The sequence below is a fragment of the Notamacropus eugenii genome, chromosome 4 (genome assembly GCF_028372415.1).
Source record: "Notamacropus eugenii isolate mMacEug1 chromosome 4, mMacEug1.pri_v2, whole genome shotgun sequence".
NCBI lineage: Eukaryota > Metazoa > Chordata > Mammalia > Diprotodontia > Macropodidae > Notamacropus > Notamacropus eugenii.
Genome location: NC_092875.1, coordinates 240,966,334 through 240,992,237, shown reverse-complemented (window position 1 = coordinate 240,992,237; position 25,904 = coordinate 240,966,334). Strand labels below are relative to the sequence as shown.

The 25,904-nt window shown below is 39.0% G+C and overlaps 1 protein-coding gene, 1 long non-coding RNA gene and 1 pseudogene across 6 annotated transcripts in view; 1 reads left to right on the top strand and 2 right to left on the bottom strand.

The window, feature by feature from the left end:
• Positions 1–485: 485 nt before the first annotated feature.
• On the bottom strand, positions 486–1,115 carry LOC140498375 (ATP synthase subunit O, mitochondrial pseudogene; annotated as a pseudogene).
• Positions 1,116–15,920: 14,805 nt separating this feature from the next.
• The window catches only part of MYOM1 (myomesin 1), a 165,339-nt gene continuing 155,355 nt past the window's right edge, over positions 15,921–25,904 (bottom strand). For all 5 annotated transcript variants that reach the window (XM_072604308.1, XM_072604307.1, XM_072604306.1 and 2 more), the window contains 5 exons: positions 24,247–24,410; positions 22,323–22,359; positions 22,060–22,082; positions 19,489–19,544; positions 15,921–16,775 (listed from right to left, as the gene is read on the bottom strand). In XM_072604308.1, the coding sequence (XP_072460409.1) occupies positions 16,482–16,775; positions 19,489–19,544; positions 22,060–22,082; positions 22,323–22,359; positions 24,247–24,410 (574 nt within the window). In that variant the 3' untranslated portion in view covers positions 15,921–16,481. The remainder of the gene's footprint in view (positions 16,776–19,488; positions 19,545–22,059; positions 22,083–22,322; positions 22,360–24,246; positions 24,411–25,904) is intronic.
• Positions 25,159–25,904, top strand: part of LOC140501092 (uncharacterized) — a 38,074-nt gene continuing 37,328 nt past the window's right edge. Inside the window, exon 1 of the long non-coding RNA XR_011966064.1 lies at positions 25,159–25,460. This is a non-coding gene — a long non-coding RNA (uncharacterized lncRNA). The remainder of the gene's footprint in view (positions 25,461–25,904) is intronic.

Below are 25,904 nucleotides of genomic sequence, written 5' to 3'. Positions count from 1 at the left end.
TACCAGATAGAGTATCTGTCTCTCCTCAGGGCTCCAAATGCACTATTCCAGAGAGGAGGGGGAGGAATGCTGGGAAAACCCACCCAGTGATTTTGCTTGGAGGAATGAACTCATTGCCCTGAAGGAAGAATGAGCTCCTTTGCCTCTGGTGAATTGTCCATAATTAGAGTAGCATTATAGTAATGGGTCAGCTTTGGTGCTGACAACAGAAAACCATTTGACTTAGGAGGCTTTTCTCCACTCAGTTTGTTTGTTTTGTCCATACAGATGGCACCCTCTGTCCCTGCTTCTTGTCCCCTGTCATCATCAACCCCACCTCTCTTCTTACAGTCATGAAAAGGGAATTTGGGGACCTGGTGTCTTTTCAGGAGCAGTAGTTTCTTGCACTATAGTTGTTTTTTTTTAATTTTTCAAGTATTTCATTGTTCCCACAATTTTTGAAAGTTGCATTGATGAGCTGTGGAAAAATGTTACTTTCAAACAGCTTAAATCCTGCTTAGCTTCTGGATCTTGGTTCTTGCGGACATATCAACATATTTCTCTCCTATACAATCATTCCTCCCATGATTGAAGAGTCAGACTTAACCTCTATTTTCAGGACTTGGCCTTTCCTTAGGAAGCTGTTCAGGACTGTTTTTAATTCTAAAAAAGTTGTATTATCTAAAATAGATGCAGTAGTAACTGAGCATTCTACTTCTTCACAATGCACACTCACTGTGGTAAAAAATGCTGAAATGACTGCTGGGGTGTTGTTTAAATGACCATTTTCAGCAAGCAATTTCATGAGGTTGGTTGAGATGGGAGAAAACTTCTCTTTTGCTATTATGTCACTTAGGGGTTTTATCTTCACAGAATGTTTGATATGGGGATTCATAATAGAGCCAATCATTTTGGGATCCTTCAAAAGTTTTGTTACTCTGGGTAATGTTCAGTTTATTCTGCTTAGACGTAGCAGAATGAAGAGCAGTGGCTTATTGACTTTCTAGACCATATACTTGAATTGGAGGCCTGATTAGTTTAGCAAATGGTCTGCCCATTGGAGTGGTGAAGTAGTTTACCTGCTGGAGCATCCCAGACGCACTGTGCGTTGCCATCTTCTCCTGAGGTCACTGTAGGTCAAACCAGAGGTCAGAATGAGGAGAAAGTCCACTCATGATTTTAAAACAATCTTGTCCCTTAGGTCTTCTTGACTGAAATATCCAAGGACCTAGATAGAACAGAATTGAAGCCATAGCTTCTTGTTTTCTCTTTTTTGCCCAGGAAGAGAAGAACATGACCTTTGAAGCAATATTCATGTGATCCTTTCTTATAAATATTCAGGAACAGATATTTCCTAATAATCAAACTTGTCCTCTGAATATTATCACTCCTAACAACAGTTCCTTCCTGTAAGTAATCAAGAGTAAAAATAAGAGAATTATTCCCATTAGAGTATAAACCATTACAGCTGTTTGGTTTTTGCGGAGCAATTTTTTTTTCCTAAGCTGCCAATGATGACAATATGTATTTTTCCAAAGGATTCTGTCTCATTGGTGTCAGTGCAAAGTAGTGATGAAACAGGGTTTACCTTTCTTATTTGTAGGTGGGAAAATGGGGTAGGTATGCTTTCAAAGTAATACGGTTGCATCATTATGATGAGAAACCAAATCACCTCTTGAATTTTAGGGTAAGTATTTTGACTATTGGGCCAAATTTATTTCTCCTCCTGGCCCTGTTTCTGCCTTGCCCTGGACTTTAAAACCATGTTCCCCTCTTCTCCTGACTCATCCTGGGACTTCCAAGAATTCCTGGTTCACAGCAAGAGCTTAATAAATATTTGTTTTCTTCTTTGTTTCCTCCTGTGACCCAAACTCTTAGTTGCTTAGAGAGGTCACTGACATATAGGATAGAGTGTTGGACTTGGAATCAGGAACATCTCTATTGGAATCCTGCCTTCGACACTGCATGACCATAATGTACTTATTCTCTCCAAGCCTTGGGGTTTTTTTTAACCTTAAAATGGGGATGACAATAAACTAGAGCTATTATTCTCATCGGATTATTCTGGGGCTTAAATAAAATAATGTGTATACAATGCTTTGCAAATTGTAAAGTGCTATTTAAATGTCCCTAGTTATTATTTTTTCCTCTTAATGATTTCAGACTATTCAGATCTAAAGAGATCATTGAAAAAAAAACTATCACCTTTCAAGTTTGCTTCCTTTAAATCACAGTAAGAAATGCTCTGCTATACAGGTAAAGGTGACTCTTTAAGGAGAGACTCTATGGGGAAAAAAAAAAGAGAGAGTAGAGAGGTTTCACTTACTGTTAATGGAGGAAAAGGGGAAATTTTTTCAAAGCTTTGTCTAGGACTCTAGTATTTAAATTTGTGATGCTGATTATTATAATAGAGATAATTCCCACCATAGCCTTCCAATAAATTTTTAAACTTTTATTTACTTACATGTGATATATGAACATATACAAACATTTGCAAATACAGAAATATAAATTATACATATTTATAAATTTTAATTGTTTAATTTTTATTTTAAATGAGCATTTATTTTTTCTTCCTTTCATCCCCTAGAAAACAACCCCAGAATATTTTCAACAAATATTGATAGTGAAGCAAAATCAATGTCTACCTTAGCCATGTCTAAATATGAATGCTTCATTCTTCAGTTCATCACGCCTCTGTCTGGAGGTGGATGATATTCTTCATGGTCAGTCCCGCAGTAGAATGGAAGCTCCTTCACGCCAGGGACTAGCTTTCTTCCTGTCTCTGTATTCTCAGCGTTTATTAGCGCAGTTCCTGGCACTGTAAGCACTTAAGAAATATTTATTGATCTGACTTGGTAATGTATCAAAGAAGATCTTCAGAACGTAGGCAAACCTGTATTCTTAAATTCTGTGCTTTCTAGACAAGATGTAAATGATACCGTGAGGAAATGCAGAGATTCACATATTTGTTTTCTTGACATTTATTATTTATTTATTAAAATTCTTTTTTTTTAAAAAATTTTGAGCTCCAAATTCTTTCCTTCCCTCATACATCTTCTGCCACCCACTGTGAAGACAAGGAAATGATATCTATTACACATGTGAAATCATGTGAAACATATTTTCATATTAGCCATATTGCAAAAAAAAATGAAGTGAGACAATCATACTTCACTTTGCACTCAGAGTTCATCAGTTCTCTCTCTCCAGGTGGATAGCATTTTTTTCATCACAAATCCCTTCGATTGTCTTGGATCATTGCATTGTTCAGAGCAGCCAAATCTTTCACAGCTGATCATCACTACAACATTACTGTTACTGCGCACAATGATCTTCTGGTTCTTCCCTCACCTTGTCCTAGTTCGTAGAGGTTTTGCCATGTTTTTCTGAAACCACTCCCATTGTCATTTCATATAGCAAAATAGTACCACATCATAATCACATGCCACAACTCATTCAGCCATTCCCCAATTGGCGGGCACCCTCTTGATTTCCAATTCTTTGCCACCACAAAAAGAGCTGCTATAAATACTTTTGCACATATAAGTCCTTTTTCCTTTTTTAACGATCTCTTTGGGACACAGACCTAGTAGCGATATTGCTGAGTCAAAGAGTATGCACAATTTTAAAGCCCTTTGGGTATTGTTCCAAATTGTTCTCCAGAATGTTTGGACTAGTTCACAACTCCACCAACAATTTATTAGTGTGCCCATTTTCCCTCACATCCTCCAGCATTTGTCATTTCTGATAGATGTCATGTAAGTTCCCAGAATTGTTTTCATTTACATTTCTCTAATCAATAGTGATTTAGAGCATTTCTTCACATAACAATAGATAGCTTTGATTTTTTCTGAAAACTGCCTGTTCATATCCTTTGACTATTTATCAATTGGGGACTGGCTCTTATTTTTATAATTTTGACTCAGTTCCCTATATCTTTGAGAAATGAAACCTTCATCAGAGAAACTTGCTATAAATTTTTTTGATATTCCTTCATCGTCTATAGTTTTAGCTAAATGTAGCTTCCCTGATTGGAAGGCAAACTAGGTCATCTTTTGCCTCAATTTTTGGCTAGTCTTTAATTACTGAATGGGCATTACCACACACAAACTGAGACCTGGCAAAGACCTTAGCTTAAAAAGGCCAATGTCTCCCACTGCATCTGGGGTCATTGCTAGCCATCTTGAATTTTGTGTTACCATTGGACTCTGATGGAGGACAGAGTGAGGCTGATGACTTTGTATAACTCTGTCTCACTTAAATTCAGTTCACTTGAAAGTTAAGACATTGCCCTCCTGATGTCATTGGTCATCTTTAAGAATGAAGGACAAGCACCGTTATCTCTTTTATTTAGGTCTGATTATCTGATTATCTCTTTTAATTAGGTCTTGTTTTGCTTTTGCCCCTGCCTTTTTTACTTCATCTGAAGCATAATAGATTCTACTTTAGCCCTTTATTTTAACTCTGTGTGTATCTTTCTGCTTCAAATGTGTCTCTTGGATTCTGGTTTCTAATCCATTCCGCTATCCGCTTTCATTTAATGGGTGGGCTTATCCCATTCACATTCACTGTTATGAGGACCGTGTATTTCTCTTCATTCTATTTTCTTCTGCTTATCCTTCTCTCTCTCTTTTTTATCCTGTGCCTCCTCGAAAGTCTGTTTTGCTTCTGACCACTGCCTCCCTTAACCTGTCCGCTTTTATCATCTCTTTCCCCTCAACCCTGTATTTCTTATACCTTTTTCCTCCTATTTCCCTATTGGTTAAGAAAGATTTATATATCCTACTGAGTGTGTATATATATTCTTCCCTTTTTGAACCAGTTCTAATGAGAGCAACATTTGAGCATAGCCCCATCCTCCTCCCATTTTCCTCTCCATTCTAAAAGCTCTTCCTGGTGTGCCTCTTTTATTCTCCTGCTCTAACTCTCCTTTTCCCTTTTCCCCAATACATCCCTTTTTTCCTTCTTTCATTTTTTTTTTCAGGAGATCATCCCAACATAATCAACTTGTATTTATGCCTTCTGTCTGTGTAGACTCCTAACTGCCCTAATAATGATAAAGTTCTTAGGAGTTACATGTCAGGCCTAGAGGCCTAAGGACTACCCGAGTCTTTCCTTACCTGTCGCAGGTCTTTGGCTGGCCAAACCGGATAAACGTATGAGAGAAGAGACTTTCCAGAGTCGAACAAGGGTTAGGCTTTATTCAGGGTCTTGGTTACATGTGCAGGGGAAATTCTTCCTCAGCAGAGAGGAGTCCTCCTCCCAAGGAGGCAAAGATCTTATAGTAAGAGAATGGAAGTGGAAGTGGAAGTGGGGAGAGGGGCCTTCTGTCCTCTAAGGGCCCCTCAGCGCTAAGAACGCCTTCAGGCTTTCCTGACCCTACTTAAGCTCTCCTGCCGCATAGTTTGCACGTGAATACTGGGCGTGCTCTCAGCCTTTAGCTAGTAAACAACAGGTGAGCTCAGACTCCGGGCCAATCTCAAGGGTGGGATGCTCTCCCCAGCATGTATCCCACGGAGAAGAGGAGGAGATGCATGAGATAGCCCATGTCTCACTCCTCAATTCCCAGCTGTTCCCTGGGGAGCCTCATGAGAACTCTGAGGTTAGAAGTCCTCACTTTTACCTGCCCAAGACTGTCCACATGGAACTGAGCTTACACCCCCAACAGTTACACATATCATTTTTCCAAATAGGAACACAAACAGTTTGACTTTATTCAGTCCCTTATGATTATTCTTTTATGTTTACCTAATTCCTAATTTTTCTTTTACCACTGTTATCTCTTTCTTTAACTCCTCCAGGAATTCTTCTTGGGCTTGGATCCAATTAACATTTTTCTTTGAGGCTTTGCCTTTAGCTGTTTTCACATTGTTGTCATCTTTTGATTTTGCTTCTTGGTCTTCCCTGCCACCTTAGTAGCTTTTAGTGGTCAAGTTAAATTTTTTTTTGTTCTTTGCTTATTTTTCTAGCCTCTTTCTTGACTTTGAATTTTATGTTAAAGTTGGGCTCTGCTTACCTGGAGGTGGGGAGGTGCTTCCCCAAGCTTCAAGCTTTTTGTGTGCTGCTCTTTTCAGACCTAGTTCTGGTGGTATGCCCATTTTCAGTCTTTCCAAGGTAGAGTGATCAGGTATGAGGTGTGGTCAATGATCTCCTGGTCTATAATCTGGTCTTTACCTAGGAAGGGCCCTTGGTCCTCAAGCACTAGCTCTTCTTTTGACTTTGGAAGTATAACCAGACTCCCTTCTCCCTTGTGACCAACCACAAGTGCTCTTTTTCACCCTGAAACTGTGACCCAGAACTTCATATGAGCAATAGATTTGCCAATCAGTACCAGTTGCACTAAGTGCCAGCAAAGGGTCGCCTGCAATCTGTTTTTGACCACTTGTTCAGTTCCCCTAGTGTCTCTGGGTCAAGAGCTCCCAAAGCTGCTTTCTTTGCTGTTGCTGTTACAGTTACAGCTGCCTCTAAGGCTCACCATTGCTGTTGCCATGCATGCTATAGTTGGAGCCCACCTCATTGACCCAGACCTCTCCTGCCAACCTATGTTGTCTTATGCTGGTAAAATATCTCACTCTGACCTTTTGTTGGTTCTACCACTCTAAAATTTGATTTCAGGAGTTTGGAGGGGAATTTTGGGAGAGTACAACTACATCGCTACCTATACTCCACCATCTTCACATATTGTTCTGAAGAGGTAAATAAAGAAGTTGACAAAGTTCATTCAAATGTGTGCCCTGAGACAGCTAGAATGGTGGAACAACTTAGCCTTCCTGCCTTTTACCACTTATTAGATGGGTAATCAAACAAACCATCATGAAGATAATTATAAGTTATGTACCAACATCTGTCTCAAAGAAGGAAAAAGTAGAGGAGCTTGACAAGATCCTCCAAACCAAATCAACATTGCAGCTGGCACTAAAGTATATTTGCATCATGGTTGTTCATCCAGAAGGAGAGATTTATGCAAATAAGTGAACTCTGGGTTACAAGCAAATACTTTAATATTCAGCAAAGTTTGTTTCTGGTCAGGATACTTGGTTTCAATTCATAATTCTGACTTTTACTGCATGACTAGATGGAGTCAATGAATCTTTCCCACCTTCAGTTTTCACATTGGCCACATGTGGATGATAATATTTATATTACCTACAGACCCTGTTCTGAGAACACTTTGTAAACCTTAGAGAGTAACATGAATGTGTATTGTAAGCATTTTTATTATCAGTGATTTCATTGTGGAAATGTAGGTTCAGGGGAAGATAGCAAGAATGATATTGAAAAATGATTCAGGATCAGTCAATAAAAAGATCACAAGGTTTCCAAACTAAGAAGTGATACATGCATACAATGAATAGTTTCTTTAAGAAAATAATTAGAATGGATGTGGCACACTAAAAAATAAAATGATTTTATCTTAAAAGACAGAAACTAACTGGTTACAGCTGTAAGCAGTCACTTCAAAAATTTGTATACAGTCAAATCATCAAGTTGATTAAACACAGGTAAAGGTCAACACCAGATTAAGAGAAAAAATAAGTCACAATTTACAATTACAGCTAATTTAGTTTGATCTGTTTAAATTCCAAGAAATAGGATCTGGACAAAACAAATGCAAAATAATTACTATAATACAGGAAATTCAAAGAGCCCAGAAACTGCTTTAGGTAGGAGATACTTAATTTCCTTAACATTTAATCATGGATATGTTCTCTTGTCAGTCTGAAAGACTTGGCAGCCCAAAGCAACACTGGTTTAGAGAGTAGATCCTTTATAAAACACCACTGAAGATTACAGGAAAATCACTTCACACACAAAAAAGGAAGAAAATGAGGCTTCAGAAAGTTTGTTGGAGATTCAGCTAACAACATGATTATCTCAAGATCATTTATAGATTGAACACCTAAGAGCAACCAAAGAATTCCAAATGAAATAGATAAGCCGTCATTTCTATGGTTATCTATTTTTAGTATCAGTAATAGTAAAAACCACATCAGTTGGATTCTACCACTTCTTTACCTGAAGCATTATGTGGGAAAAATGGTAAGAGCATTTATAATGATATATTAAAGACAATATAATAAAGATATATTAAAGACTGGCTAAATTTGACTAAATCCAAACTGAAGAAAATTCATTTTGGAGGTATTTCAGATTCTAAAGACATGAGGGAATCAATTTTTGAGATAGAACAAAGAGGGGATGTTTTAAGAAAATTGGAAAAAGATCATAGATAACGCTTTTACAAAACAAAAAAAAATTTAAAAGGCTACTGAGAAGTCACCAGCAACTAGTAACCCACTTGCCTGCTTTTTCATTGCTTTAAAATTATTGTGTGAATATTGTAGACATCTTCAATGAAAATACGAGAAGAGAAAAGATAAATTTTTTCCCCTTTTTGTAAATGAGAACTTTGTAATTTTATATGTTAGTCATTCATCAACAAATGCTGGCCCCCTAACATGTATACAGTACTATTCCATAAAACAAATGGGTTATAACTGCATAACATAGTGATTGTAAAAGACAGTGCATGCTGTTTTCACTTCTGTAGAAAGGACATGTGCTTTAACTTAATAATTTGGAACCAAAATTATTTATTATATTTTATTTTATTATTTTATTTTATTTTTTTACTGTTGACAGATTTGCTTGAGATAAATTTTTTTTAATTTTATATTTAAATTTATTTATTTAAGTTTTCAACATTCATTTCCACAAAATTTTGGGTTCCAAATTTTCTCCCTATTTCTCCCCTCCCCCCACCCCAAAATGTCAAGCATTCTGATTACCCCTATCACCAATCTGTCCTCCCTTCTAACATCCCTCCCTTCCCTTATTCCCATCTTCTCTTTTGTCCTGTAGGGTAACATAAATTTCTATACCCCATTACCTGTATTTCTTATTTCCTAGTTGCAAGAACAATACTCAACAGTTGTTCCTAAAACTTTGAGGTCCAACTTCTCTTCATCCCTACCTCCCCACCCATTCCCTTTGGGAAGGCAAGCAATTCAATATAGGCCATATCTGTGTAGTTTTGCAAATGAATTCCATAATAGTTGTGTTGTGTAAGACTAACTATATTTCCCTCCATCCTATCCTGCCCCCCATTTCTTCTATTCTCTCTTTGGATCCTATCCCTCCCCAAGAGTGCTCCCTCCTCCCACTGCTCTCCCTTCCATTATCCCCCCCACCCTGCTTATCCCCTTCTTCCCCACTTTCCTGTATTGTAAGGTAGGTTTTCATACCAAAATGAGTGTGCATTTTATTCCTTCCTTTAGTAGAATGTGATGAGAGTAAGCTTCATGTTTTTTCTCTAACCTTCCCCCTTTTTCCCTCCATTGAAAAGTCTTTTACTTGCCTCTTTTATGAGAGATAATTTGTCCCATTGCATTTCTCCCCTTCTCCCAATATAGTTCTCTCTCACTGCTTAATTTCATTATTTTAACATATGATCCCATCCTATTCAACTCACCCTGTGCTGAGTGTGTGTGTGTGTGTGTGTGTGTGTGTGTGTGTGTGTGATCCCACCAACTATCTAGATACTGAAAAATGTTTCAAGAATTACAAATATTGTCTTTCCATGTAGGAATGTAAACAGTTCAACTTTAGTAAGTCTCGTATGATTTCTCTTTGCTGTTTACCTTTTCATGCTTCTCTTCATTCTTGTGTTTGAAAGTCAAATTTTTTTTTTCAGCTCTGATCTTTTCATCAAGAATGCTTGAAAGTCCTCTATTTCACTGAAAGACCATTTTCCCCCCTGAAATATTATACTCAGTTTTTCTGGGTAGGTGATTCTTGGCCCCAGTCCCAGTTCCCTTGACCTCTGGAACACCACACTCCATGCCCCTCAATCCCTTAACGTAGAAGCTGCTAGATCCCACGTCATCCTGACTGCACTTCCACAACACTTGAACTGTTTCCTTCCAGCTGACTGCAACACCTCCTCCTTGACCAGGGAACTCTGGAATCTGACCACAATGCTCCCAGGAGTCTCTCCTCCTGGATCTCTCCCAGGAGTTGATTGGTGGACTCCCCCAACATCCACCTTGCCCCCTGGTTCCAGAACATCAGGGCAGCCTTCCCTGACAACCTCATGAAAGATGATGTCCAGGTTTCCCCCCTGATCAAGGCCCTCAGGTAGTCCCACAACCTCCAAACTGTCTCTCCTGGATCCACCCTACAGGCCAGCCACCCCTCCAATGAGATAACCCATATCATCTTCTATTTTTTCATTCTTTTGGTTTTGTTTTGTGATTTCTTGGTTTCTCACAAAGTCATTAGCCTCCATCTGTTCCATTCTAATTTTTAAAGAACTATTTTCTTCAGTGAGCTTTTGAACCTCCTTTTCCATTTGGTTAATTCTGCTTTTTAAAGCATTCTTCTCCTCATTGGCTTTTTGAACCTCTTTTGCCAATTGAGTTAGCCTATTTTTCAAGGTGTTATTTTCTTCAGCATTTTTTTTGGGTCTCCTTTAGCAAGGTGTTGACCTGCTTTTCATGCTTTTCTGGCATCTCTCTCATTTCTCTTCCTAGTTTTTCCTCCACCTCTCTTACTTGATTTTCAAAATCCTTTTTGAGCTCTTCCATGGCCTGAGCCCATTGAATATTTATTGTGGATGTTTGGGATACAGAAGCCTTGACTTTTATGTCTTTCCCTGATGGTAAGCATTGTTCTTCCTCATCCAAAAGGATGGGAGAAGATATTTGTTTACCAAGAAAGTAACCTTCTATAGTCTTATTCGTTTTCCCTTTTTTGGGCATTTTTCCCAACCAGTTACTTGACTTTTGGGTCCTTTGTCAAGAGTAGGGTATACTCTGAGAATCTGAAAGATCTCAGTTCCTGGCACAAGGTGGCACAATCAAGTGTGTGCTGATCTGGGCTCAGAGAGGGATTTTTGTGCCCAGAACCTTAGCAGTTACTTCTCCACAGCCACCTGGCCTCCAGTTCCACCAAGTCAGCACTGGGGACTGATTTTCAGATAAGCTGGATGGGCAGGGCTGCCATTCAGTGTGAGACAAAGACCAGCTCCCCCAGGGCCTCCATGCAGGGCTGAGGCAGGAATCAGCTCCTCAGTGCTCCCAGGGTTTTTATGCTCCAACAATGGATCTGGCTGCCACACCTGCCGATGTGGCCTCTGTGGTGGCTGCCTAAGGCCAGACCTATGTAAGGCCCTTCTCCCTTCCTGACCAGCTGAAAAAACCCTGTCACTGACGTTTGGCGCCTGTGGGTTGAGGGATCTGTGAACCCGCTGCTGTTGGGACTGGGGATTCTGCAACTGGAGATTCTGCCCCAGAGGGCTGTTCGCTGAGCTGTGCACAGCCACAGGCTGGGATGGGCTCTGGTATGCCTCTGGTGCAACAGTCATTTCCTGTGGGCCTTTCAGGTCACCCTGGGCTAGAAATCTCCTCCACTCTGTCGTTCTCCACTTCTGCTGCTTCAGAATTTGTTGACAGTCCCTCTCTACAGGTATTTTATGGGCTGTATGGGGAGAGCCTCCTTATCTGTGTCTTTCTACTCCGCCATCTTGGCTCCGCCCTTATTTATTATATTTTATTTGAATTTTTCTGTCTTTCAATATTTTTCCAATTTCATGATTGTCATCACTGTGTAAATTTTTCTTGGGTTTCTACTTTCTTCATTCTGTATTGGTTCTTATGAATCTTCCTATGTTTCCATGAATTCTTCAGATTTGTTGTTTCTCATGGCAACTGATATTCCACTAAGTTCATATACTTCAGGTGTTTCTTTTCCAGTTATCCCTTAATCATTGGGCATACAATTTATCTCCAGGTTTTTGCTATCAAAAATAGTGTTCTTATAAATATTTCATTATATTAGAGATCTTTCTAAAATCTATCATTGACTTTGGTGAGGTATATACCCTACAGTGGGATTTCTTAATCAAAGGATACAAGCAATTTAGCAATTCCATTCCATCCAGAATGGTTGGATCCATTTACAGTCAACAGGTAGACTTTTATGAGGTTTTTTTTTTAATAGTAGACCATATCTTTATAGCCACACAATTTATTCTGAAATCTAGGGAATGTAAAATCCTGCTATGTTTGTTGTTAATTTATTTCTAGGAAGAATTTGGCTAAGAACATCCTCAGAAAAATGTTTCACTATCTGCATAATGATGACAGTCAACGATCCATTAAGTATTGATACCAAGCAAGGAATTAAACAGGGAGATAATGTAACGTGCTTGCTATCCCAGTTTGTCAGTTATGTAAGGCTCAGACAAAGGATAGTGAGCTTCTGTGCTGCTATTTGCAATGATAATTTCCTGGAAAACTTCAAAATCTCCTTGGAGAAAACCATAGTAATGCAAAAGAGATTAGTACAACCATACACAGTAGAAAATAAACTAGCTGAAAAACATCTACTTGTTCGGTTTGGCTGGATGAATCATGAAAAGTGGCCCATCAATAAATATTTCTTAGAGAGAGACCCTGAAAATGGATTATCTGCTCTCAGAATTGAGTTAGGTTGGTCTGGATTATATTCAGGAAAAATGGTGTTTTCAATGATTGTCCCTCCTGAAGTTTTCCTCCAGAATTCTTGTTTGGATTTTTCCTAATATTTATAAAGTGCTTAGCACAGAGCTGCCGTATGGTAAATAATAAATTAGTGTTCCCTTCCCTTTTCTCTTTATCCCCCCCAACATGCCCTATGTTACATATTATTCATCTGTGTATTTCTCCTATCATCCCAAGGAGAAGGTTAACTGTCTGATGGCAGGAACTCTGTTTTGTTTCTTCGTATCCCTGGGGCTTAGCACAGGGTCTGGCACATTCCAAGCAGTTAAATGTTTGTAGAACTGAGTTGTTCTTTGCTGTAAACTTCTCCTCCCTCCTTTATACCAGTATTTTCTTGTTGGTGCATTGTCAGTGAATCAGGGGAAACTACAATGTCAGAGGAATTAAAATGATTCTAATAAAATGACCCACTTAAAGATGCATTCTGGGACCAATGACAACTTAGATTTAAGAGAAGGCTTTAAAGAAATAGTCAAGGATATATTTGTGTGGAGAAAGAGTTGTAACAAGAATGAGAAATATATATATCAGGCAGGATATTAAAGGCAGCATTTGAACCCAGAGCTTCTATGGCTCCAAAGCTGATTGTATATCCACTGTTATGCTATTAATGAATGAAATTAAATGAGATATAAAAATGGGATGTTCATTCTTACAACTAATTGATGTCATAGTAGAGCTTTGGTTATCTGTAAAATGAAGGCATTAGATTAGATGACCTTAAAGATCCCTTCCTCACTCTAACTCTATGAGTTGAGGAGGTGCATGAATAATGTGGTGGTTCATTTCTATGGATTCACAAAATCAAGCATTTTGTCTTGACTTGAATGTAATCCGCAGATGCTTCTGCATCACAAAGGGGGTATAAGTTACGTTTCTGCAAAAAGCAAGTAAATATTTTTTGTCTGCCTCTCAAAAAATTTGCAAAAATTTTGGACACTGAGTAATTGAAGGGACACACACAGTCAGGAGTGTTTGTATCTAGGTTGTATTGGGTTTAGGAGAGCCAATTAGAAATTGTTCAAGTGTGAGCATTTCTACCTCGAATATCCATGCTACAAGTCAGGGCTTGATTTATTGTTTTTATGGGTGTCTAGACTTAAGAAAGTGATGGAATAAATGTTTAAAATGAAGATTAAATTTAAAAGTGAGTTTTGCATATATTTTTTTCTCCCAGAGAGCTGGTGGTTAAATATTTACCAGCATTCTGCCATGACACAGCTTACTACTGTTCCTAGGTTATTTTCTTTTCCTTATTTAAGGCAAGGTACAAATGATCATTAACTTTGAGAAGTGGTAGAGTGTGTATGAGCATCAGTAATTAAAATACCTGATTGGCAAGCTCCTTCAGGAATGAGTCATGGGTTAGAAAAGAAATAGTGTTGGATACACACCTGATTAGGACCTGTAGGCCAGAATAATTTCCTTCTTCATCTTGGGGAACACAATATGGACCGCCACTTCAAGTCAAGTCAAATTATTTTATTTTTAATGACTACTGCTGGCAGATTTCTACTCAGTGACAAATACTTTTTGAAATGGGAAGAGATGAGAATGGAAAAGGATAAGATCTTCTGTGTTGTGAGTTTAAATTGCACATCCTCAAGCAGAAGGGGATACCCTTGGCACTGTGGGTAGGGCATTTTCATGGACTGTTTCGCAATTCAGAGGCTACTCAATGTGTCCTTTAACTTGTGAATCTTACCCCACATGCTTTGGAGAATGTTTGAATAGGAAAGGAACATAGCAGAGATCTAAACTAAACTTTTCATTTCATAGATGATATAACTGAAGCTAAGAAAGGGAAGATACTTTGCCGAGGGTCACAGAGCAAATTACTGGCCATGCTAAGATCCCAAGTCTCCAGACTTCTGTTCTAGTACTGTATCTAGTATTTTATCCAGTATCAACAACAACAATGCCTACAACTTGGGATTTTGAAAATAATTTTTTTAGATAGGGCTATATAAATACAAAGCACAGAACAAACACTTCACTTGAAGTTTACAAAAACCCTGAGAAGAAAGTTGTGTCATGTAAAATGCTAAATGTTAGCTATTAATAAAAACAGCATAGTATAGCACATTGGACTTTGTTAGTTAACTTGGGGTTAAGCTCAAGCCCTGACTCTTCCTACTTATATGGTCTCTATGAACCTCAGCTTCTCCATCTATAAAATGAGGATAATAATCCTTCCATTATTATTATCTCCATTTTACAGATAATGAAAACTAAGGGATGATAACATTTACATTATGAGTTTTTGTTGCTCAGTCACGTTCGACTCTTCATGACCCCATTTGGGGTTTTCTTGGCAAAGATACTGCAGTAGTTTGCCATTTCCTTCTCCAGCTCATTTTATAGATGAGGAAACTGAGGCAAAAAGGGCTAAGTGATTTGTTTAGGGTCACAAAGGTAATAAGTGTCTGAGGATGGATTTGAATTCAGCTCTTCCTGACTGAACCCCAGGCTCAGGTTTTTACACTGTGCCACCCAACTGCCTGCTTTATGGGTAGCACATGGGGACTTGAGCTTAGAATCAATAAGACATGAGCTCATATCCACACTCTGACATTTACTAGATCTGGAAACCTAAACTAGTGATTTAACCTCTGAATACTTCAAACAACTTTCTGGTACTTACATACCAAGTCAGAGGGGAGTTGAAATCTTCATTGAGGCACACAGTTCCCAACAGGGAGCTCCCTAGACTGAGTAAATCACAGATCCTTCCAGTATTCACATAGTACTTGCATTATCTACTTCACAGGGTCATTGTGAGTGAAACACTCTTCAAATCTTAAAGTGCTATTTAAATATAAGTTGTTAAATACAGATATTATTGTTGTTTTGCATACCATCAGGTTCCTCAAGTTCAGAGAATAAGTAATTTGCCCAAGATCATTTAACTAACAAGCAATGAAACTAGGCCTCTGCTCTGTTTTTTTGTCTCCCAGACAATACAGTGTGATGTTAACCAGTCATTCCACTGTTTGAAATATTTTTTCCTCCAGAAACAGCTGATGTTCATGCTATGATATTGCTAAGTGAATACCATTTATCCATTAAAATGACCAGAATGACCTAATTGTCTATATTGTGGTTCAATTATTATAGATGCCTTACAAATGAATGAGTTTGACAATGTGGTAAGTGGATCGATTGTGTGGCAACTGACCACTTCTGTTCCATGCATTTGACTGCAAATGATGGGATTAGTTATTTCTCAAAGGCACTGCCTTTACGTGTATAAACCTCATGAGAACAATTATAAAGAGTGTTAACATATCATTTAAAGTCTGGAAGAATGAATTTTTTAAAAAGAGATTATGTTGGACAAGTTCTATTATGGCCAACAATACTAAGAAGCAGTATTTCAAGAATCAGGGAAACAAATTGATGGTTAAAAAGAAAGGTAAATGAGCCTTTATTTGCAATGAGGAGGAGTTTTCAGCATCAAAACAGTACTGACACAACTTACAAATTTCTATTAGGGCCACACATTGAAAACACCAGTTGGCTTAACACCTTGTCTCAGTGAGCCATGCTATGCTACACTATGTTCTAATGGCACTCTCTAATACCTTCTGTGCTAGAGACTCTCTCCAGCTACTCTACTGCTGTAGGAAGCATGGAAAGCATCTCTTTGACCCTGACTTTTCTTCCCAGCAACCTCATCTTACATTTTTTTCCAAAAACTGTATCTTGCTATTTATATCCCATGTCATTTGTTTAGGAAATTATGTAATTGTGAAGGAAAACTGTGAGGATGGCCCTTGTCAGAGGGATTATGGACACAGGGAAGATTTCACAATGATACCTGTAGGGGCAGTGCTAACATAAGAACTCAGTGGGGAATACAAAGACTGTTTCTTATCTTTGGCTCAAACCACTTGCATTCACCTGTCATGGGCCATTTCATCCCTGCTCACATACCTTTCTTCCTTAGCCTAAAGTTTACTTTATCTTTTTAGTTTGTTTTGCGTTCTCAGAGGCAGCTTTTGCCTCCTCCTCCTCTGGAAGGAACACACTGACAGTAAAGTCACTTGTCTCTGTGCCATATTTGTTTTTCACCACCAGGCTGTACTTTCCAGAGTCATGCGTTTGGACGGCAGTCATAGTGAAGTAGGCTGTCTTTCCAGCCTCTAGCTTCAGGATACAATGCTCATCTGAGGCCAGTGGCTTTTCATTCTTCAACCAGGAGATCTCAGGACTGGGATCACCCCACAGGTTGCAAGTAAGATTCAATGCCTGGAAAGGACAATTGATGGAGGAGAGAAGGCAATGAAAGAGATGATAATCTTAGTTAAATAATAATTTCCAGAATAATTCATTGAGTCCTCTGTCATGGTCAGATGGGAAGGATAAGCATAGACATCATAGACCAGTGGCCGTTGGCTGCTGTGTACTTGTCTCAGTGCTGGATTTTTATTTTTATCCTAAGAATCCACTAAACAAATTAGGTTCTTTAGGACTAAAATCTAATTTTGAAAGATTTGAAGACTAATGGTGATCATTGGCTTCAAATGTCACAAGGAAAGATGATTCCTTCCACTCTTACTCATCACCCTTTCTTTCATAAATGCCAACTGATCACTTTTGCTACAGTGTAAAATTCTAACTCTGCCACAGTAATGGAATCTCATTGCCACCATCACCACGTGTGTATGTTTTTCCATCATATTCCCTGAATGGCAGGCAGCTGCTTTGGACAATCTAAGTTATTTTCAAATTTATTTTCCTCTGTTTTCTACTTTTCTTCAAGTCCTACTCAATCTGTGGAAGTTACAAGGCTATCCTGCCAAAATTATTTTCTAAATAGAACATTTTCATTTATTGCTAGCCACCTGTATCAAAACAGGTCTGTTGCTACATTCTATCATAGGATTTTAAGTGAATAGGAGCCTTAAAGGTCACTTACTCCACCCTTGTTCCCATTTTACAGATGAGGAAACTGAGGACCAGAGAGGTTAAGTAATTTGTACTAAGTACCAGAACCAGGATTAGAGCCCAGATCTCCTAACAGGGTTCAAAAAATTTGGACCAGATCAAAAAGATCAACCTCTTAGATGAAAACATCACTATGTCTAAATTCTATTTCATCACTTTTCTTACTGATGTCCTAAATCAGAGACAAAAGGAACTTCTTTGAGGGTAAAGGCTATTTTCCATTTTCTTTTCATATCCCTAATATGTAGCACTGTGCATTAAACACAATCAGTACTTAATACATACTTGTTGGCTTGTATTGAATTCGATTGGGCTGAAAAGACCCTTTTTCCACCTATGGAGAGAATGGCTACTGTATCAAACCTCCCTCACATTAGAGTGTTAATTTGCCTTATAAATTATTATTATAATAATAATTATATTATTATAAATGTACTGTCTTGATTGTCCTCAAGGTGTTTCTATTGATATGGGACAGAGTTTTCAGAAGCATCAGGGATGATCTTGTTAAATTTGATTTTAGTGACACACACATAGGAGATGTCTATATGGTCAAAGATGCCTCTTCCCTGATTTGAGGATGGACTTGTAGAAAGCCTAAACATCTTCACACCCTGACTTCCCTGGTTTCCCTCTAGTCTCAGCTAAAATTCTCCCTTCTACAGGAAGGCTTTCCTCTTCCCTCTTAGGCCTAGTGCTTTTTCTATTCTGATTATCTTCAATTTATCCTGTATATAGAATGTTTGTACATAGTGGTTTACACATTGTCTGCTTACCTTAGACTATGAATTCTTTGAGACCAGGAACTGCTTTTTTTGTGTGTGTGCTTTTTTTTTTTTTGCCTTTTATTGTATCCCTAGTGCTTAGCACAATGCCTGGCACATAGTAGGCACTTAATGCATATTTATTGACTGACAGATTAAAACCAAATGAGTAGTAATCAGCTCTTCAACTAAAATGAAACTGTAGAAATACCCTAGACACCTGAGGAGAAGCCCACCTCAATTTCAAATACAACTTCAGCACCATTGAAAGAGGCAGAGCAGTGGATAGAAATCTGGTCTTGGAGTCAGAGAAACTCAGATTCGAGACCTACCCCTATCCCCACACTATGTGATATGCAGGAAGTCCCTTTTTAATGCTCCATGCTAGAATCTAAGACTGTAAGTATGAAGAGTTGGGTTTTGCGCTGGTGGAGAGAGTTCCCTAAACTGTTAAAATCCCAAGTCTGGACCAAGAGGAGAGAAAGAGGAAACACTGAATGTTTTTGAACAGAGGCGTGACATGCACACATTTGTTCATAAAGAAGATTCATCTTGTGGTGGTGTGAAGGATGGATTGGAGGGGAAGACTGTGGAGGAGAGGGGCCCCTTTATAAGGTCACTGCCCTAGTACAAGTAGTAGTAGGGTACTAAAGTAGACCTATGGTAGAATGGTAACAGTGGAGAGATATAATAGATCTTGGAGCTAAAAAATAGTTAGGAGGTAGAAACTGGCCAAACTTGAAAACTATTCTATAGCTGCTCTCTGACTCTGGAACTTCTCTCAGCTCCTGGGAACTCCTCCCCTTGAAGCATATGTTTTTTCCATTCTGGTTCGCTTCTCTCATTGGTGAATTCATCCCAGGGCTTCTATTTTGGGGAAGGGCCCAAGCTGACCAACCTGGAAGCTCCCTATTAGATTGTAAGGTCCCTGAAGACAGGTACTCTTGTTTGTTTCTTTTTATACCCTCTGGTCTTAACGCAGAGTCTGTCACATAGCAGATGCTTCCTAAATATTTATTGATTACTGACTGATTGACTTTTCTCCTGGCTCAGCTCCTGACTCACTTTCCAATGTGAATACCATGTCCTTGTGCACACCCTTCCCCATTCCCCCAACTGTTTTCAACTCTCTTGTATGTGATGCCTTCCCCCATTAGACAATAAGCTTTTTGAGGACTGGGGCTGTCTTTCTTTTTGCTTGTATTTGAATTCCCAGTGCTGAGTACAGTACCTGGTGTTCTATGACATACCTTGCCTTCCTGTATGGTGACGACATCTGGCAAACCTCCCAATACCCGGGCACGATCTGAAAACACACATATTTCTACTGAGTATCTGCAAAGTTATAAGTGCTTACACTATAGATGAAATCATATATATTAAGTAATTTTCTGATTTCATTTCCTTCTCTCTCTTTTTAAAAATAACTTTTAAAAATCCACTTGTTTTCAATATATGTAACCAAAAAATGATGTAACCGGTGGTTTGGGATTTTTCACTTGCTAATACAAACAGATGCGCATATACATTTTCCACCTCTTACAAACATCTTTGATAACTTTGTCCCAGACGAAACTCATTCTTGGCTTGAGACTGTTCTGTTGTATGAGAGAAGAGGTCTACTCCAGAACTTTTGTCCTTTTCTTTCTCAGACAATTCTGGAGCTGAATGAAATTGCATCTGGAGTTTTGTATGGCAGAGAAGGTTCTTTTAAATGCCTTCCAGGGCCATCTGAGACTAATTTCTGGGCTTCCCCAGGATTAGAAATAATTGAATCATACAGCGGAATGTGTACCAGTCAAACTTGGAGGTTCACACATATTGAACTTATTTATAAACTTCTCTAAAGATCTTGTCCACAGTTCCCCAGATGCTGGCTAAGAAGGCCCTGGTAGATGATTCCAACTCAAGCCTCTCCCATAACCCCCAGCTCTGCTATCTTTTCATACTTCTTCCATTTTCTATAGACTTCTTTCTGGACTTTCCACACATTCCTCCCCATTTTCCTTGAGTTAGTCTATAAACATAAATAGGTACCTGTAGATATTATGAATTGGCTCTATCTTCATTTTTGTCCCATGATCTAGTGTCAGATCCCTCTCTCCACATGGGGAATCCTACCCTTCCTTACCTGCTCTGCCCAAAGGGTGTTCTGCCCAAAGGAATAGAAATTTTGATAACCTCACGATATCTTGAGGTTTACAGGCTAGATTTCTTTTTTAAGGATTATGCCTTAAACCCAAATCACTCTGGCTCTCATTGATTGGCCATCAATAGGTCCCAACCCAAGTGTTACTTGGTCGTTAAATTGATGAAATATTTCTGGAATAGATAATGCCTTTCTATTCCTAAAGAGTTCATATTTATACAAACAGCTGATAGCTTTACAGATGTAGTCTGAACATCCCTAAAATAGGAGCTAACTACTTCTAGGATCAGATCCAACTGTCCAAGTGAGGCTGGATTTGTTCTGGGAGTTGGCATATGTGCCATTACCCCTCTCTCCTCTTTAACATTCTCCCTTTTCTCTCTTTGGTTATGGCCCTGGAATAGCATAGATTTACTTAGATAGAGGAAGGATTCTGAGTTCTCACCTCTCTGGTAGGAGAACTAAAGGTAGGTCTCTAGAGTCTACATGCTTTGAGACACCACCTAGAAAGTTTGAGGATGGTGGTCAATACCCTGGGAAACATGGACAATTTGATTATTCTTGCCCACTGACTAAAAATTGGGAGACTACTGTTTACTCTGCTAACCCCCTGGGCAAAGAGGTCAGAGTCCAATTCTGTTAAAGGGAGGTTGGAGGGATGACAGGGCTAGGAGTGGAGAATGGAGCCAGTGCTAAGTCTTAGGAAGCACAGAGCAGAAGGGGCACACCAAAAGAAGGAGGGGAGCCCATGTCCCTTTGGGAAAAGAAAGAATGACCTGAATTCTGGACAATCCTCTGGCATTTACGGACAGCTAAGTTTTACAATGTCCAATACAGGAGTGGCAAGTACTTTAAAAGGAGCGAATCCTTGGCCAACCTGACACCTTACTGCCAGAGCTGTGTGCTCTGTTGAAAATTAGAATTACTAGCAAGATTAGGAAAGGAGGTCTGATATCTATCTGCCTTACAGATATCTAGAGTGCCCATGAAGAGCTGGAGGACTACAGAGACTAGGAGAAAACCCTTGAATAGGAGGCAGGGAGACTAGAGGCTAACAATCCCAATATCACAGTACCTAAATTTTAGTTAGAAGACAGCAGAGGTGACCCAACTGTCACTCCCAAGGATAGTGAGTAGATGACACCTATATAGTGGCCATACCAGTCAAGAGCAGACTGCACCAGCATAAAATGGTATATCCCAGTATAAAAAGATAAACCAACCAAGAATTACAGGTGATATTAGGCAACACTTTTTGTGGCCCATGGTGGGATTGCAGGAATTTAAGTTATTATGATTTGCCTAAGGTAGAAGAATTTATTAGATTTCACCCCACTTTGATAAAAAATAAAAATTCCTTTCCAATAAATGTCTGCTAGCTGGTGTCAAATTACTGGGTTTTCTGGTGGGAAGATTCTCCTAGTCTTCTGGGTAGGATCTCAAGCCAAGAAGAGCGCAACAGTTCTGTTACCTGGATCCTTTCTTCTTGTCATACAGATCTTTGACATACAGATCACAATGGAGATATGGTAACAAGTATTTAAGACAAATACATCTGGGCAAAATGTCCATGCAAACTATCCATTCACTATTCACAGTCACAACAGTGAAGTAAAAGGTTATTCCAACTCTAAACTCTTTCTGCAGTCAAATGTGAAAATTGTTCACTTACTTTTCTCTGCAATGGCAGCTTGTCTGGATTTGGAGGAACAAAAGAAGAAAAACAGAATACATGTTAGTATTGATTCCAGGTAGCTAGCCTGGCCTCCCTCTGATTGCTTCAGAAAACCCTTGCTGCACAGTGGAGCAGCTGGAAGTCCAGCTTGTACGTGCAAAAAGACCCTTTAAAGAAAGGGAAAATCAGCAGAAAGAGTACACAGTGTTCCCATTTCAGTTAGGGCACTTAAAACCATACTTGCAAGGAAAAGGACTTACTTTAACCTCTGGAATTCAGCAAAAGCTTCATCGTAGGCTGCCAACAGAAGAAAAACAAATGATATGTTTTCTCACGGAAAATCCAAGACCCACAGAGTTCAATTATAATAGTTACCTTTACCCGTGCTTTTCCTAAGACTGTATCTTTGCTCTAAAACTTGAATTTATTTTAAAATGGAAAAAAAATTTTTTTTGTTCCCCAGGTGGCAAATATGACATATTAAATTTCAAGTTCTTTTGTGTAGGGAGACAGACATTTGCCAGATGAATAGAAAAGCTGTGACCAGGTGGGTTAAAGACTGCCCATGTAAAAGTTGGGTGTGAGATTGGGAGGTGGTGCTTGCTGTTGCCCAGGGAGGCTGAGGCTGGAGAATTGAGCTCAAGAGTTTTGAGCTTCAGTGGGCTATGCCAGTTGGATATTCATAATAAATCTGACCCCTGGGGGAGTCCACCAGGAAACTAAGAATGTCAAAATACCTGAGCCAGTCAGAATGTGACTGGTCTGTGAGTAGCCCTTGTAATTCTAGCTTGAGAGAGACAGGGAGAATAAGTCTCCTTTAAAAGGAAGGAGACCTAACTTGTCCAAGATCACCAGCCTAGGAATATGATTGGCACTGAGATTCTTCTGATGCAGATGTGTATTGTCTCACTAGGCCAAGTATTAACTCTACATTCCACCTTTTCTCTCTTGACTTCCTCTTGTTCTTTAAGATCATCCATGATACTAGAATCATTGCACTGTAGAGTACACAGTGCTTATAGGAGAAACTGAGTCCTTGGAGCTGAATGAACCCTGCTCAGGGTCACAATGTAAATTTATAGGATAATAGATCTCAAGTTGAAAGGGACCTCAGAGGCCTCTAGTTCAACTCTCCTCATTTTACAGATGAAGAAACTGAGGCCCAGAGAAGTTGTGTCTTGCCTATACATATATCACAGATCTGTGGATGACTTTTTTCAGAAAGGGAAGCAATTAGTAGTCATTATGAAGATAGGACTATATTTTTTGAAAGTTTTTTATTCTACCATCAATAATTTTTAACAATTTAGTCTGGAATAATACAGATACAAATAATGTAGCTATAAATAATAATTACTGGAATAATATAGATACAAACATGACAGTTTTGAAGATAGCTGATTGTCACAGTGGACAAGGTTGGGGTCAGGAAGACCTGAGTTCAAATCTAGCCTCAAATACTTACTGGTTGTATGACCCAGGGCAAGTCATTTAACCTTTATCTGTCTCTGTTTCTTCATCTGAAAAATGGGGGCTAATAATAGCACCTACTTCACAAGATTATTGTGAGGACCAAAGGAGATAATAATTGTAAAGCACTTAGCACAGTGCCTGGCACATAGCTATTATTATTATTATTAAACAAAACCCCTTTACTGAGTTATTAGGTCCCACCGGAAATACTAGCTGAGTGACCCTAGGCAAGTAATTCAATCTCTGCCTTGGATTCCTCATCTGCAAAACGAGGGAGTTGGGCTTAATGACCTTTGAGATCCCTTTCAGGTCTGAATCTATGATTCTATAAAGTGAAGAATTTAGTGCTTTAACTTGCTGACCTTGAAACCCAGAGGGAGGTAGATGGGAATGACTTATGATGGAAAGGAGTTTGGAGAATTAACAGCAATGATGATGATAATGGCAGATCACGTTTATCACAACCACCCACTAAGGTGAGTAAGAATATTTTACACCTCCTTTAAGGCTGACATTTTTTCTTACAACCAACCCTATGAGGTAGGTAAAGGAAGAATTATTACCTCCATTTTTACAAATAAGGAAACTGAGATTTGGAGTAGTTAATGACTTGGCTTGGATCAATACAAATGATGAGTCTTGAACCCAGGTCTTGGAGTTTCAAGTCTAGTGCTTCCCCACCCCCCGGCCCCCACCCCGTACAGTCCTTACCTTGTCCAGAGAGATCCACTTTCCTCTCATGTTTAGTTTTGCCATCAAAGAGTTCCATTACATATTTCCCTTTGTCATTTGGAGTAGGCTCATTGATTTGCAACCAAATCTGCTCCCCAGTGACACCGCTCTTAACTTTGTCCGAATACCTAATATCTGTTCCGCTTTAGGAAACAAAAGAGACGCCGTGAGTGCTCTCTTGGGGTTAGGAGTTCTTGTTCTTTAGATTCTTCTTATTAAGAAAAGGTCAGCATAAAAGTACTAAAGACTTTCAAACGGCTGTTGGCCTTGCAACAATTTCTCCTGTGTTTCAGTGGGAATTTCTGGCTGTTGGAACAAGGCTCTGGAATGACCAGTGACCATGAGTCAGGGAAAGACGGTACGGGACTGTGTTTTGGTCTATGTCACCCTATGGGAACCTCTGTTTGTCTGAACATATCACCCCAAATAATAGTCTGGAGGTCAGAAAGAAAAGTGACTCTTTAAATCAGACCTACTCTCTACTCTCCCCAGTTCCCAATATGTGTTGTATGTATTATCATTATTTTTGTTGTTCAGCCATTTTCAGTCAAGTCCAGCTCTGTGTGACCCCATTTGGGGTTTTCTTGACAAAGATAGTGGAATGATTTGCCATTTCCTTCTCAGTGCCTTTTACAGATGAGGAAACTGAAGCAAACAGGGTTAAGTGACTTACCTAGAATCATATAGCTATTAAATGTCTGAGGCTCGATTTGAACTCAGGAAGATGAGTCTTCCTAACTCCATACCTGGCACTCTATCCATTGCAGTACCTAGCTGCCCATCAAACATTATTTTTAGTTGCAGAGTTAGAAGGAATCACTAAGGTTAAAAGGCAAATGATAGATCAGTTTATATTTCATCCTAGGGACAAAATGGGTGCTTTGTGGATACAGATTACACATTGCAAGCTGGCAAAGGGCATGGGTTCATCTCTATGTGAAATCCATTTGCCAATGGTATTGCCAAATAATCAATACACACGGGAGAGGGGGGAGGCAGGGTATGTGGGAGCAAGGACAAGAGTCAGAGCTGTCTCGGGAATGAAAAGGCAAGATTCCACTGTACTAGGACACAAAGTGCTCAACAGAGTAGTCAATCCCAAAGCAAGGCCAGAATGAACAGCTACTGGGGTTTATTTATCTATCTGTAATAATGAGAATGTAACAAGAATCACAATCCCTCATCTGGGATCTGTAAGTATAGAAATATTGTTTCTTTGGATAAAAATGTGTTTGTGTAAGCCTTTTGAAAAGTATAACAGGGAGAGCAGTGGGAAGAAGCAGTACAGAGCTATGTAGAAACTTCGAAATACAAATATTGGAGTAAAGAGAAAGAACAAGGTAAATACAAACGAGTAATCAGAAAAGACTTCCTATGTTTTTACATTCTAAGGGGGTGGGATGGAGGGGATACCAGCGAGGATCCTTGAGGGAGTAAAAAAAAATGAAGAAGCTAGGAGTGATTTTTGTTATATTTTGAGGCTCTTAAAAGAAGAAAGGAAAGGGGGTGGGGGGAAGATACATTAGTGAAGAAAAGAGGAGAAATAAGAGGGGACTTTATATCTCACATAATCAGGGAGGAGGTACAAAGTCACCTTCAATTTACTGAATATATATCTTGTTTATACATAATTGCTT